This window comes from Kryptolebias marmoratus, linkage group LG22 (genome assembly GCF_001649575.2).
Source record: "Kryptolebias marmoratus isolate JLee-2015 linkage group LG22, ASM164957v2, whole genome shotgun sequence".
Taxonomy (NCBI): domain Eukaryota; kingdom Metazoa; phylum Chordata; class Actinopteri; order Cyprinodontiformes; family Rivulidae; genus Kryptolebias; species Kryptolebias marmoratus.
Window position 1 is genome coordinate 10,005,750 of NC_051451.1, and position 15,911 is coordinate 10,021,660.

Sequence of the window (15,911 nt, forward strand, 5' to 3'; positions counted from 1 at the left end):
TTCGATGTGACTGGAGATCCAACCTCTCTCAGTCCTGAACATCAGGTCTGAAACGGCAGCCAGCTCCCGGCTCTCTTCCTGGAGTGACTCAGGACTATTTGGCCAAGTATGAGTCACCGCTCCGGCTTCGGTTCCGGGATCGATATTCAAAAAAGCAAGGCAGACATGAATCAAATAACAATGAGCCGGTGTCACAGAAAATCACCTCGCAGCCATTAAGAAATTAAAGAGTCCAACTTTTTCTCACTCGTTTCCTCTCTTGAGTTTTAACGGCACTTCTGTCCCCTGATGAACACCGATTCGCTGGGTCTCACTGTTCGTGTGTGTGTACAGATATATAAAGATCATCCTCCTCCTCTCCTTTTAACACCTTCTTATTTGCAGAAAACAGTTTATCACCTTTACAGGCCGATGGAAATTTTTGATGAAAAACATGGGCACAAACATGGAATAAACAACTTCTATGTTGCACAGTTAAAAATGTCTTAAAACTGCATTACAATTACCTCAGTTTTAGGGGCAATGGTTCGGTACAAGTTTTCTTTTTACTTACAGTACACAGACAATCACTCTCCCAAAAACAGAGACAGAAAAACAAATCACCCTTGGTCGTGGAGAGACTCTGAAGTAGCAGGTTATGTACAGTAAAGTAGGTTTTATCAACTGATAACTTCACTGTAAAACAAAAAAAAGTCTTATTGTTGTGTTTTATTCATCTAATCTGAAGTGTAATCAGTGTCCAACAGGACTTAAAGGTACTCGTTGCGAACTATGAAGTCAAACAAAACAAAATTTTTCCGAGGCGTATCAAATGGTGCAGATATACTGATATGCAGTTCTGAATTGCGGGTCCACACTCAAGGTAAACAAAGCACTCAGCTATATCTGCAAAACAAAACACATGGAAGCTTGAGTCACGTAACTGACCCACATTGGCGTGGCCATAGTTTGTGTAGGTAAACAAATATAGCAGAATCAGACATGCGTAGAATCTCGGAGAAGACGCTTAGGCGTAAATATGAGTAAACGCAAAAAAATAAAAGAAAAACAACAAGTTAGACATTTGTCAGGAAACAATATTGATGGAGATACAAGCCAACGCAGCAAATACGTCAGACTTCTCCATCCCAAAAAGCTCTGCAAAGTTGTCATTGTCGAGCTACTTTCTGCCACTTCTGATGTTTTTCGGTACACAAACAATCACGAGAAACATTATTTACAAGATTTGACCAAAATTATAACTCTCTGTACATAAGACGAGCTTAATCAAAAACTCTGGCACAAAAGGCGGCAGGTAATGTGTAGTTCTTTAATTGATTACATGTATATAAAATGCTATTTATCCTGAATGATTGTCACAATCAAGTCTGATTATTCGTAATAATGATGCTGCCTGAGTTTTGTGGTTCCTGACTTTCCTGTCCAGTAAAATAAGAACCAAAAAGACTTGATCCTAATAAAAATCCTTGTAATTTAATCTGACTTGGCATAAACATGATGAAGAACAGAACAAATAGCCATATCAGCTCTCGGTTTGTGCACGTACGTGCAGCGCTGTGTCCTGACTGCTCACCATATGGGTGCAGGAACATGCAGAAATCTTCCTCGGCCTGTGCCAAAGCTCGGCTCTTCCTCCTCCATCCTTCCCCTCCCTGTTTTTTTTCTGTCAAAGATCCCACCATGCTGAGGCTGCCTGGGTGTACTCTCACCTCCCCCACGGCCTCCATCCCTCAGTCCTATCTCCTCCTCGCATCACACTCTCTCTCCGTGTTCTGGCCCGGGTTCTGGTTGGACCTGCCAGTTACCGATGTAGGGATTCTGATGGTTCTGAAAGCGAAGCTGTGGAAGTTTTTGCAGAAAAAAAAAAAAAAAAAAAGAAGTCGAGCAGATGCGAGTTTCGGGGGAACCCCATTAGAATGATGACTCATGCTCGACTGACAGCAGTAATTTAATACACAACAGTAAGATTCTCAGCTAACCAAAGCATCTCGTCGTGTACTTTTAGCTTCCCTCCTCTACTCTTCTCACCCCCCCCATCCTCTTTCACTAAGTGTACGTCTCTGACTGCCTTTCCACCCACTCACTCCTCATCCTCGCCTCTTCTCTCTATTTCTCACTCCTCTTTCTCCAATACTCTAAATTCTTTTAAACGCTCTTCGTCGGGCGATCAGGAACTTTGTCTTCGAGATGTAATTTATTGTTTTCCTCACAACCTTTTCTCCGTCGCCATCTGTAAAACCAGCAAGCAAAGCACGTCGAAGAAAGAGCTTTTGTTATAAAAGACCGTAAACCTCATTATGAACTATGATAGCATCAGCGATAAGACCCAAAGATCTCCGTTTTAGACACCATTTACACACCACCGACATGTCTTGACTCAGACCTTGACGACATGGAAATGCAGTTTTTCCAGAACTATTTTTATTTGTCGTTTCTAAAAATGTTCTTGTAAACACAGCGCCGTCCTAATCCACATGGAAATGCAGACAACCACCCAAAATACCGTAGTAACTATGTCAGGCGAGGTAACACGGCAATGAAAAGACATCAAAAACAGGAAACAAGGCGTGGAAAACTCACATAAAGCTCGGACGCTGGGTGCGAAATGTAAACGCAAGAAGAAGAAGAAGAAGAAGAAGACTACACTGGTTGTCTGAACACAATCTGTCCTGAGTCATAATGTAGGACCATCAGCTGATTTGATGAGACTTCCCACAAGCAGCCAAGTTATTTTCTGGATGCACTTATTAAAAAAAATAAAATGAAATCCAGTCTCTGCTGCAGGCTAATTTAAGATGATTAAACAACCATCTTTAGAAATATTTTCAAAATACTTTTGTTTCTGGGCTAAAAATTTAAGGAACTGTTCAGCGTTAGAACCCCTCTCAACAAAAATGCCCTTTTTTTTGTCGGGATTTCATCAATCACAGGAATAACAAGACAATGCGTGGGGCGTTTCCCTTTCGGTTTAGGCTTGTTCTTGTTGTTTTTGGACCCGCTCTGGTTACGGTACAGCAAAAAGTGCTGCTCCAAGCCCAGAACAAATGTCACTAATGTTCACTGATGTTTTGTTCTGTTGCGTTCACGGAGAATCCGTGTAGAAAACAGCCGACGGCTACAGTCGCTGTTGGATGTTTTACTGCGGTGGAGTTTCACCGGCTAAAATCATCAGTATCTTTGCATTTGACACGGAGCTCTGTGAAGTCACAAATTATTTTAAGCTCCTATACTTCTCTCAGATCACATCTGTTGGGTTACATAATAAAGCCTGTTATAAGTTGTGTAAATAGCTCCACAAAAGTGTGTTTCAAGTGACTTTGAAATACGCTGATATCAAACTAACAATATAGTTCAGGTGATTGAATGTAGAGCTGCTTTTCCAGAAATGTTTTATACATAGAACGGGTAACTACGATCCGATTAATGCCGGGTGTGATCAATCGTACCTAAAGATGTCCGTTTGTGACAGAACCAACCAGAATGCATGTTAGTGCCTAGTCTGAACAGGGCTTTATATTTTACATTTGGTCTTTAAATTCTACTTTTCCTCTCACTGGTAAAGGAGGCAGTTAACACAATGTCAAACAGAAGCAAATGAGGCAGAGAGGGATCTTTTTTTGTTTTTTTGTTGTTGTTTTTTTGCAGAGATGGAAACAAAGTTAAACTCTGAGCAAAGCACAAACACACCATGCAGTCGACAGACATTATCGTGTTGCACTTTTAGAAAAATACCAGACCCGTGCTCACATTGGTACTCTGCTGGACTCCAGTGGTGTTTGGGCTTCACAAACCGGCACACCGATGTGCATATTTGGAGGTTAAAGTCATGGTGGCTCACTTCAGAGACGTTCTTCCTGACCTCACAGCAAAAACCTCTCGATTAGTGTTTGAAACAGGTCATAGTTTCTCCTCAAGTAATTTCTGTACATTACGCAAAAAGTCTTGTTAAGTAGTATTTCAGACCACAAGAAATTCTGGTCAGTTACGATAACCTTTAGAGAACGTACCTCCTATGTTTTTGTTCTTACACACCAGTAACTGTAGAAGATGGCTCCTAACTCAGTTTGTTAGCTGGTTACTGGTTGGTTTAGATCCACAACAGAGCAGGTTCACTCCAAACAAGAAGGGAACCATCTGGGATGAAGGTTTATAAAGATTTCTTATTACCTGAATGCAAAATTACAAAGAAAAGATAACCTATAAATAATTGTTAGGGTAGGTAAAGGACTAAAGCAGTTCTTTGTGTTGAAGCGGAACCCTGACATGTTGGAGATGAACGTGGAAACTACTGTTTTCAGACGTTCTATTGGAGGGGGCTCAATGCTTTTCTACTCACTTTAAAGGGCAGGGTGAGGTTGAAGCAGCGGACTGATAATGGTAGATGTCCCAGCATCCTACACAGCCAAGAAAGCTGCACGCCACACCATCACTCAGCCTTGTTAACTTGAAGCTGAGGTTCGTGGCACAACGGCAGCTGCTCAGTTCTCTTACAACCACTCCTGAGGTGACATTCGTTTTCAGTGAACTATGATAGAACTAATAATTCTGTGTTAAAATCTTTCTATGCTTTCTATGAAGTCACCCAGCGTACTGTAGCTAAATGGTGTGTGCTAAGAAGTTCAGAGGACAGTTTAATGCCCAAAATAGACACAAGATTCTCACTGAAGGTCAATTGTTCAGTAGACATTTAAGTAATTATTGGACCCCAGTTCCCACTCTGGCCCCTGGATAAATAGATCAGTCCAGGGCCTGAAGGTGCTAGCCAACGTCTGCGCCTCATCATCGGTCAAAATCCACCGGCGCAGCGGACGATGGCAAACAAGAAGGAGAAGAATGACAGGAAGGGCGCTTGGCTGCGTCACACATGACTTTATCACCAATCACATGCAAGCCCCTGTCCAAACAGAAGCGCTTCAGGTAGGAGAAAACAGGAAGCGGAGCGGTGCGGCGCGAGGGAGAGCGAGATGAAACCGAGCTTTGAGAAATGAGAGGAGAAGACGAGGCGATGGATGAAGAGATGGGAGACAGAGAGAAGGGACAGATGGAGCGAGTACCAGAGCCAACAGCAGAGCTAAGTGGGTAGTGTGCTCCCCAGACAGAGCTCCATATGGCCTGGCAACGCCACACACAGCCAGGAAGCACAAACCACTTGCGCACACACACACACACACACCAAGCCAAATATACCTCCTCACAAACACACAGGTATTCACACATTAATTACCGCAGACCCACACATTTACCGAGTACAGTAAATCCACTCAGAACAGTTTCAGTTCAGCCAGAACATGTTCTGTTTGTTGATATCCAGTTCATTATCTCTGCGGTGCTCTAGCATCAGTTTTCTCCCCAAGGTGAATTGAAAAAAAAAGAAAAAGAAGAAAAAACAAGGGTCAGGGTTGTCTGGGAGTGAGCCACTTATAAGCTCCACTTCTGTCCTCATCAGCAAACCTGAGGGGTTAAAGATACGTACTGCTAATTAAAGGCCTAGCATCCACGGAAGGATTACATATTTCAGCCCAGAGTTTCAGGCTGAAATCATTTTGTGATGAGAAATGGCAACCTTCTGCGTGATTTCGCGAGATCTCGCCTGATCTGTTAGCGCCTAAAGTACGTGTTGTGAGTGACTCCTAGCTACTACCGAACCAAATTTTATCACAGTAGCTGTAAAACTGGCTGAGTTGTAGCCATTTTTGTGCTCTCTAAGGTTAGTTGCCTGTGGCATCCATCTTGAATTAGGTTGAGACCAAAAGCTGACTTGCTGAAGATGTGATTACATTCTGAAAGCTTCACTAAAACTCTTTTCTTGACCTATGAGACGTTTTGCTAACAAACAGCTGATTCTAGTAGCTAATGGGAACGTTACACACGCAGTTAGTGCTCAGAGTGTAAATTTTGGGGACGGTTTCAGCTCCTGTCACACCAATTGTAGCTCAACGCTTGTGAAATTGACTGAGTTATTACTTTTTCTGTGTTTGCCAGGATTGTTTGGCTGTGGCGACCATCTTGAATTGGATTAACTCCAGAAACTAATTAGATGGGGATGTACGTCAAATGATTCTTTTCAGAAAGTTTCATTGAAAGCTGTCCCGTGGTTCATGAGATATTTTGCCAACAGACAAACAGGGTTGGCTCCAATGTGCTGAGCTTGAAGTATGCGTTCAGGACAATGCTCAGCTACTACCACTCCAAAGATTAGCTGGATATCTGTAAAAATGACTGACTTATAACTATGTCTGCATATGCTGCGTTTGTTTCGCCGTGGCAGCCATCCTGACTTGGATGAACTCCAGAAGTTATTCAGATGTAGATGTTCATATTAAAAATAATAACTAACCAACATTCAAGTACAGCTTTATTGATAGCTGAATGTCTGTTATTAGATTAAAGTTTGTTTCATCTCATATTTTACTCACAAATAAACTTACAAAGACAGAAAAATTCAGTTCAGACAAAAAGAAAAGATACTAGTAGAGGAAATACTCCTGTTTAAATAGACAGGGTTCGTAAATTATGTGTACATTTCGAACCTTAAATCAGAACCAGCAGCATGCTTTTCTGCCTAAAACCATCAGAAAAATGTTGCTTTAATTATAATACATTTGAAGCACAGTTTTGAGTCGTTTGGACAAACTAAAGCTGGAAATGCAGCAAACACATAGGAGCGCAAGTGAGAGTTTGGCGGGTTCCTCCCGGAGACTCGTGGGAAGACCAGGACCGCAGCCAGTCCCTGAAGGAAGTGAGGAAGTGACTCCTCGCCAATCCCGAGGCTCACTGAGGTTACCGCAGGGCCGCTGGGCCATCGCCATGGTTTCCTGCAGTCAGGGGACACCTGGCCAATCATATACGAGGCGTAAACATCCTTTAGTACAACCATGTCGCCTTTTACAGAAACTAAGAGGGAACAAGAGGCAGGGATGGAAGAACGGACCTTGGAACTCTTTTAAAGTCTGAATTTTTCTATTTGATCTAAAGGGTTCTAACATCTGATCACAGTATCTTCAAATATTACTACAGCAGGAATGGTACAAGTATAGATAGTGTGTTAAAATGACTCCACTGCTCATTTACAGTTTCTAAAAATCTACATAATGTTTGCAGTTTCTCCGGTTTTATGAAAACAAGACTTCAAGGACACCTAATTTCAAATAAAATGTTAATTAATAACATCACAGTAAGTATTTAAAATGTGTCTTTTTAGACCCCGTGTTTGGCGATCAGCTGCGACTAAAAGAATGCCCACTCGTCTATAGACTGAAAAACTTCACCAACTCCTGATCTTATTAAAAGTTTAGCCCTCCCTCGGCTCAGTCAGCAGCTCGGCGGCGGCGCCTGAACTCTGGTCGTCAGGTGAGGACTGGCAGCACCCGGGTTTCACGGTGTCCTGATCCCGGGGAGCTCAGGTTTTGTTTCGTAGTTTGAGTTGATTTGCGACTGCGTTCGAAATCGTTTCGCGATGCCTCTTTGTTTTACGGAAATACCTCTCTGTGTTGAATATGTTCTCGGTTTGTGGCTGCGTCTCAGCTATTGCTTCCTTCAGCCTCCCTTGTTTGCGCCCATCCGCAATCAGCTCACCTGCCTCCCCAAGAGTTCCACCTATAAATAAAGTAGGATCACCTGATCAAAGGCCAATACAGCCAAACCCTATATGAAGCAGCACCTTCCTCCAACATGCTTGCTTTCCCCCACTAACAGAGTTTAACACCAGGTCTACTGACAAAATTTGTTATGCAATAATAAAAACAACAGTTTTAACAGCGTATTACTGGGTGGAAACACGATCCATCGTTTGCTCTTCACCACTTCTGTGTCCCTTTCAAGTCCACAGCGGTGCAGGCTTCTCGTTTTCACAGCCCGCCATGTTCCACTGTTTCTACAGAAACCCACAAAGAAAAAGAAAAAAAAAAAACTCAACACTTTCTCCAGAAAGGGCCCTTCACACTTCGTCACGGCCAACACACTCGGGAGGGGGAGGCCGGAGGTGTTTGCTTTTGTTGCGCTCGATTTATTAATACAGCCCAAGCATCACGCGCATCCACGGAGGAGCTGATCGGTGCTGTCGATTTGCCGCGGCTGGCGAGAGATCTGCTTCTTACCTCCTTCGAAGTTCCGTGGCCCGACAGCGGAAACTCGGACTAAATATTCTGTTTCTTTGGAATAACGTGAGGAACGCTGCCCCAAAAATGCACAGGGGTTATAAATACCTTTAACAGAACCTACAGTGTGGGATTCATCAGAGCAGCAGATTAGCTCCAGGTTGTTTCTGCAAGTGTTTGTTCGTCCTGATATTAGCAAAATATCTCGAGACCCACTGAACAGATTATAATAAAACTTTCAGAGGGTAATCACTGGGTTGACATCTACAAGTGATTAACTTCTGGAGTCAACCCAACTGAAGATGGCCTCCACAGCAAATCAATCTTTGCAAATGCAAAAATGGCAACAGGGCAGTCGGTTTTACAGACGCTGAGTTACATTTTGCCTTGCCAGTAGCTGGGACTGACCCCCAAGCAAAAATTTTGAACATTAGACATTGTGCAATGTTTTTGCTTCAAACTTTGGCATTGACTCTTGGCATCAACCCTGTTTGTCTATTGGTGAAATATCTCATGAACCACTGGATGGATTTGATTGAAACTCTCACAAAGTAATCACTGGATGTACATCTACATCTGGTTAACTTTTGGAGTCAACCCGATTCAAGATGGCCACCACAGCTAATTGGCATTAGCTAACACATAAAGGGCTTCACTTCAGTCAACTGTAGAGCTTTTGAGCTACAATTTGGTGTGGTAGTAGCTGAGAGTCTACAGCTATAAACAGCTATAACTCCATCCTTTCTCGTTAAAAGCACGAAAGGCGGCAGATAATATGCATTCCTTCAATGGATGCTAGGCCTTTAGGTTACTAATCCCGCTTCAATCTGATCGAATCACAGACATACACAGACATATGCTCCACACAGAGCCAACACAAGCTTTTTCCTTTGACCACTGTGCAGCAGAATAACGCAGACTGCTGCCTGCAGAGGTCACTGCAAACAGAGTGTAGACTTGTCCCACAGTCCTTCCTTCTCTCTGACACTCTGAGCCTGAAAATGTCATCTATGATGCAAAGGCAGAGGAGATGAGTAACTTTGCCTGAACTTTTTTTTTTGTGTGTGTGAAATCATTTGTTTTTTTCTTGTTTGAGGTTCCTGAATAAGACAGAATCAAACACACTCCTTGACGCTGACAGCAGCTCGGTCTGTTGTAGCTCAGCACCGAGAGGCCGACAACACGCATGAAAAACTGAAGGCCACGTCGTGACGCAAAGATGCCAAGAGCAGTCGAGTTCCAGTTATGTTCCGTCATTGATCGGTTATCTATCACCACGGTTACGCTGAGAGTTTTAAACGCAAAGCATCATCACCCTGCTCTTCCAATATCTGTCAGCTGAACCTTTGCTCTGAAGTAGGGCTGCAACGATAAGTCAACATAGTCGCCTACAAACAAATAGTCTACGCGGATTTCTCTTGATGACACACAGACCTATTCATAGGCGGCTCCGGTTGTAATGAACCGCATAAATGTTTCTTGTGACGGCAATGCGTGACCAGGACGTCTGGGGGCAGCGGCGTCTCTGTTGTTTGCCAAGACTGCGCGCAGTCCCCTGACAAAGAAGAGCGAGAGGAAAAGAGCAACGAAGCTCAAAGGAGTCGGACAAATATCAGAACAGAGACGTTCAAAAGCGTGTGAGCATTTCACTGAAAACAAAAACGAGAAGTTGAAGGCAGATGGTGCACAGTGACAGCGCTGCAATGCAACGCAACCCCCTCCTGGAGCGGAGACGGCGGCTTTAAGGAAGCTTAAGAAGTTTTAGCTCGTCGTGTCGTCGCCTTGTTAAACGGTGTTAGCGCGGTGACGTTTGTGTTTGGACAACCATCATTCGGTTAGTTACCTCTAACGAGCGGCGAACGAGTGAAGGGAAGTTTCTGCACACACACGTTTTTCAGAATTCTAACTTTCATTTAAATCTGTGGGTTTAAAGTAGGCAAATGTAAAGAAAATTGAAACAGAATTCAACAAGAAAATGCAGGTTTTCCAAAACATTTTTTGCGCCGTTTCTAAAAATGTCCTCGTGAGCAAGGCATTGTTTCCAGAAGTGTCTTCATCTGCATGACAACGCCCCAAAACACTGTAGTAACTACTCCAGGCCTGAATGTGGTGCTGTAACAGTGCCACACAAATACACAACAAACAGGATATAAGGCGTGGAACGAACTATAAACGCAACAAGAAGATGCCTCCGGGTCGCAGGTTGGATTAGAAGTGGTGCTTTGATGGTATTGTTTTTCAAAAAGTTGCATTTTTTTAAGATTTTCAAGACTCTGGAACCTGTTTTTTTCCCCAAAAAATACCATTTTGGGGTTTCAGAAACACTATCTTTGTGTGAATGCAAGGCTGAAGAAAAAATAAGTTTTACAAAACTTCTCACTTTGTGGACGGCCCCTCAGTCAACGCGGCCATAGATATGACTACACTTTAGCAAACAGCACATCACATCCACTCTGAATATTTCTCAAGAGCTGAGAGGACACAACACAATAAAGCAGAAATTGCAGCTGAAATACTAAGTAGCTTTCATTAGAGGCAGTGTTGTGGATATGAACAGAGTCTGAGGAACTCATTTGTTCTGTTAGCACCCTTTAAGTCTGTTTTCAATTCCAGTGACATGCAGGAAAAAGCTGAAGAGAAAAAATGTCAAAAACACATAAAAGAAGGAGCTCCTAAATCCGACCAGGCAGGCGGCGGAGGAGTACGGAGATCCTGAATCCAGCAGGACAACTCTGCTTGTTTTTAATGACTCAATAATCCCCGTGGTGGACTAAAACACACCGATCGTCCGTCTCTCTGGCAGGTGACGGACAGCAACTTCAACATTTAACTGCGTTTCACAGGCTGAAGCATCACTCGGCTGGTGAATAAGAGCAGCTCCCAATCGATCAGCTAAGGTATGCTTCCTAAAAATAAACAGCATAAAACTGAAAGTTTGAATCAGTGTTTATCCCACTCCTAACAGCTTTTGGGTCTGGTTTTTCTTTTATAAACTCGTTTTAGGGACTAACGTGGATTTCACAACAAAACATGAAGGTAAAACCTGAAAACATGCCTTAGATTCGGATTGCTGGGTTTAATCCCCAACAATCCCCCCTCACTGATTGGCTCAGAGGCGGCAGCTGAATATCTATCGGAACTCACCGGACGTCATTTTGAGGCGGGGGTTTCTTCTGACCGACTAGGTTCACTGTTCTGGCCTGGATCGGTTTCTCTTCTCTGAAAGACACAGCCAGAGACATATAGTTAGTTTAACTCTTCGCCGTTTGACTTCCGTTTGCAATCTCGCGTCCTCCAGGTGCCCTTTACAACAAACAGCGTTTAGTCAAAGAAATCAGACTGGTGAAACTCCTGAGTTCAGCGTAAGAACACGTGACCACCCACAACAAGCTAAGACATGTAGGACAAGATTCAGAGATGTACGATTTAGTGATTTCATTTGGTGTAACAGAATTGCAATGAAAGTGTGTGTCTGCCAGATCATAACGCCGTCCTAGTAATACAGCTGTCCAGCTTTGCTTCCTTTAAAATCATTCGCTTACAACCTTCAGACAGATACATCCTACCACTTGGAGTGGTCTCATCCCTGGTATTTACATTAAGACAAGTTAAAATAATCTGAAAAAAGTAAAGACAAGTTACGATAAGTTAGGACAAGTTAAAACATTATGATGAGCCAGGACAAGTTAAGTTAAGACAAGTTAAGAAAGAGTACGACAAAGTAGGACAAATGAAGATAAGCTACGACAGTTAGGACAAGCTAAGACCTGTTAAAATTTCTTTTACAATAAATTGATAACAAGCCAGGTCTCTCTGCGGCCCTTATTTTTGCCTCAACAAAGACAATCTAAGCCAATTTAAGACAATCTATGCCAACTTAAGACAGGTTAGGATAGGTTAAGACAAGCTAAGTCTTAACTTGCGTTAGCTGCTATGACAAATGAAGATGGCTTAAGACTCGCTAGGACAAGTAAAGACAAACGAAGGCCAGTTAAAATAGGATAAGGCCAGGTAAGACAAGTTAAGTTAAGCAGGCAAGAACTGAGACAAGTAATGATAAGTTATGATACGCTGAGGCAAGCTAAGTTAAAATAAGCTGAGATGAGATGAGACAAGGTAAGACAAACTAAGTTTAAATGAGTTAAGGTAAGTTAAGACAAGTTAGAAGAAGTATGTTCACAAGTTACGAAAAACTAAGACAGATTTAAAACAAGCTCAGACAAGCTAAACATGTTGGGACACACTAAAATGTTAAGATAATCTGAGGAAAGTAAAGACAAGTTTGGACAAGTTAAGATGAGCTAGGGCAAGTTAGGAAAAAGTAAGAGCGTAAGACAAGTTAATAAAGTTAAGATATTAAGACAAGCTTATGCAAGTTATATTAAGATGAGCTAAGTCAAGTTAGAATAAGTTCAGACAAGCTGGAGAAGTTCAAACAAGCTAAGTTTAGCTTGACTTATTTCCATCCATCCATTTCCTTTTACCCACTTCTCCTTTTGGAGCTGGTGTCTATCTCCAGCCATCACTGTGCGAGAGGCAGAAGACACCCTGGACAGGTCTCCAGTCCATCACAGGGACACAAAGAGACAAACAACCATTCACGTTCTCACTCACACCTAGGGACAATCTAGAGTTACCATTTAACCTAACATGCATTTTTTTGGTCTGTGGGAGGAAACTGGAGAACATGTAAACTCCACGCAGAAAGGCCCCGAGTGGGGAAGCGATCCTGTAATCTCCTTGCTGGGAGGCGATGGCTCTAACCACTGTACCACTGTGCCACTACAGTCAAAGCAAAGATTTAACTTTACTTTGGACGTGTTTTTAAGCATCCAAAGTGGAGTTTAAAATCTTATGTTTAAATGTTGTTCAATCAGTCATATTTCTTTGTGAGTTTTCCCAAACAGAACAGATTTTCTGTCATTGCAGTGATCAAGATGGATTACGGTTTGAATGACAGTCCTCAGACAACATTAGCATGGATCCGTCTATCTACTGACACACTGGCAGAGTGAATCAGATCCTGTGATTCAGGATCCGACGGGTCTGATCACAGAGAGAATCCCTGCCATCGCCTACGGGGTCCACAGCTGACGAACACTGGGTCACTTGATGACGACGCAGATACTGTCGATTTCGGTAAATGTGGGCAATCAACAGAGATCTGTCGGCTCTGCTCACGATTAGCGCTCACGACAAGGTCGTTCGGTTTCGATATGAGCGAGCACTCAGAAAGGTCCTGAACTGAAAAGAACCCGGCTACCGAACACAGCTCGGGTCGACTCGTTCATCGGGATGAGTAGTTTAAGGCGTCGGAGCCACGCTTTTACTGTAAAAAAAAAAACAACAACAACACATAGAGATGGTTTCAATCATCTAACAAGCCCTGCTCGAAGTTTATCCATGTACCAGTGCGGATCCAAGCACACAAAACCTGATGGCGAGGTGGGGACAACAGACACTGACTGTCAGCCTGTATATAAGAAGAGCTCTGTGCTTTACGTGATATAAATAAGTCCTACACAAGGAACCATACGTTCATTTCTGATAAATACGGAACAATCAGGTTCTTTCATTGAGTCTGAGACAGCCCAAACTGCTAAAGCCCAGCTGTTGTTTTTTTTTCTATATTTCGGTGTAGTTTTACTTAATGTTTCTATTTTTTGTAGCAGGTATTTAGATCATATTGGCCACATGATTGTCCACCAACAGCTGCACGAATTGACAGCTGGAGGACATGAGAAGCATCCTTTGCCTCCTTGTGTTACAACCGTTCTGCTCCTCGGCAGAGCATCTTTCTAACGCAGACAGTTGTGATCACACACACACACAAACAGGCATGCTGCTTTACTACAGAGACGCATGTGTGTGTGTGTGTGTAAAACAACAGTGACGGGAAACAGAGGCCAGTGTAGCCTCAGACACGCACGGCCTGTTTTATGCAGCTGCCACAGCACGGCCCAACCGCATTCGTGGCTCCGTAACGCGCGGCTGAAAGTGATGCAGAGCCACTTAGAGCCGGAGCTACGGATCGCACATTTCCTTCTTTAGATGCAATGAATCGACCTTCCGTTCCGGTGCTGGGCCATCAGTCCAACTGTGGGCTTAAAATAGAACAGGAACGTAGAGCAGGAGGAGCGCCTCGCTTAGGTGGCTCGCTCTGTCGTTCTATCTGCTCGCCCCTGCGCGTGCACGCTGCGCGGAGAACGTGCGGCGAGCTCGGGCTCGATGAGACCCTCTCCGCTCCCAGCTCCGGCAGGCGGCCACGGATGCTGTCGAGCCGGAGACTTTTCGCCGTGTTTGAGCGGAAGCGGCGCGCGCTCTGCCTGTAAGTCACTCTTTGTTCCGAACAGGCACCTTGCCTCCCCTGCTCGGCTGCAGGCCGACTGATTCTCCAGCAGCCCGAGAGCTCTGGCCTACATTCGGCGCATCAGGCTGGGAAAAGGCTCAGCCGCACCCCAGAGCTGAGAACAGCAGCTGTTCACATGGACGCTGCACAGATAGAAGCCAACAGGGAGGGTTTTTGCTCCCACTTCTCTCCGTAGCAGGCATTACTTAAAGGTTCTGCTGAACACTGCAGCATCCGGCATAGTTTCGGCTGAGGAACCAGCAGATGCGTGTCTCACGCTGAGCTGCAGAGAAACGCTTCACTGTCGGGTCGGCAACTTCTCCGGTTACACAACAAACTCTGGCCGGCAGAGAAAACGCTTCAGGTGCAGGAAGGTTATGGCTACAGGACAGACACTGAGCTGGAGTACCGCTTCAAGCTACAGAACACACACTTTTCTCAACAGAGTGTTGGGTTTTAGGCTGAAATACACAAAATGACCTGCAGAAACATTTCAGCTCCAAAGCCCATCCTGAGCAGAGGAGAAATGTTTCAGCTACACAACACACACACACACACACGCACACACACACACACACACACACTGACCAGCAGAGATGTTGAACTTACAAAAACACACGCTGAGGTGCAGAATAGTTCCAGCTACAGAACACACACTTGACCTGCAGGTGCTGGTTTCGGCTCCCATAAAAGAAATGTTTCTACAACCACAACACACACACACACACACACACACACACACACACACACACACACACACTGACCAGGAGTAATGTTTCAGCTGCAGAACACGCTGACCCAAACACATGCTGCTGCCGATAAGGAGAGAAATGAAGAGAAAAGTTGTGTATGTGGAGTACAAACGCCAGTGACGGGCCACAGTGACACACCCCTTCACCCCTTACACACACACACACACACACACACCTTTCATGACAGGTGTCCCTCAGTGAGCCTCTGTCCGAAGACAGGACATCACGTGAAGCTGAATTCAACGTCTGTCCCGTGTTCTCCTGCTGCAGCCTGAGTCACTGAGTTCAGTGAGGAGGACTCAGCAAGACGGACACACACACTCACATGTTTTGATGACACATGAGATCAGAAGTCCTGAGGACACATTTCATCTGTGACACAGGTCTGGAGGGTGGACCTGTTCTTCAGAACAGCATCCACCCAGGCCCAGTCTCCGTCCAACACACACACACACACACACACACACACACACACACACAAACACACACACACACTAATACACACACAGTTTGTGTTTTCCCTCCCTTACTTTAGCATGGCCTCATCCTTCGCCTCCTCCTCCCGCTGCCGAGCCAGAACAGCCATGATGATGCCCCTCTCCTCCTCCGTCAGATGGCTCAGGTCCGGTTCCGGGACGGCCGGGGCCACGGGTGGGCGCGGGCCGCCCCGAGGGCCCACCGAGGCGAACATCCTCCCTGCCACCCCCACCTTCG

General features: G+C 44.4%; 1 protein-coding gene across 9 annotated transcripts in view; it reads right to left on the minus strand.

Moving 5' to 3' along the window:
• LOC108239158 (regulating synaptic membrane exocytosis protein 1) overlaps positions 1-15,905 on the minus strand; it is a 101,905-nt gene extending 86,000 nt beyond the window's left edge. For all 9 annotated transcript variants that reach the window (XM_017421687.1, XM_017421689.1, XM_017421688.1 and 6 more), the window contains exons 1-2: positions 15,728-15,905; positions 11,241-11,315 (exon numbers count right to left, since the gene is read on the minus strand). In XM_017421687.1, the coding sequence (XP_017277176.1) occupies positions 11,241-11,315; positions 15,728-15,888 (236 nt within the window). In that variant the 5' untranslated portion in view covers positions 15,889-15,905. The remainder of the gene's footprint in view (positions 1-11,240; positions 11,316-15,727) is intronic.
• Positions 15,906-15,911: the final 6 nt, after the last annotated feature.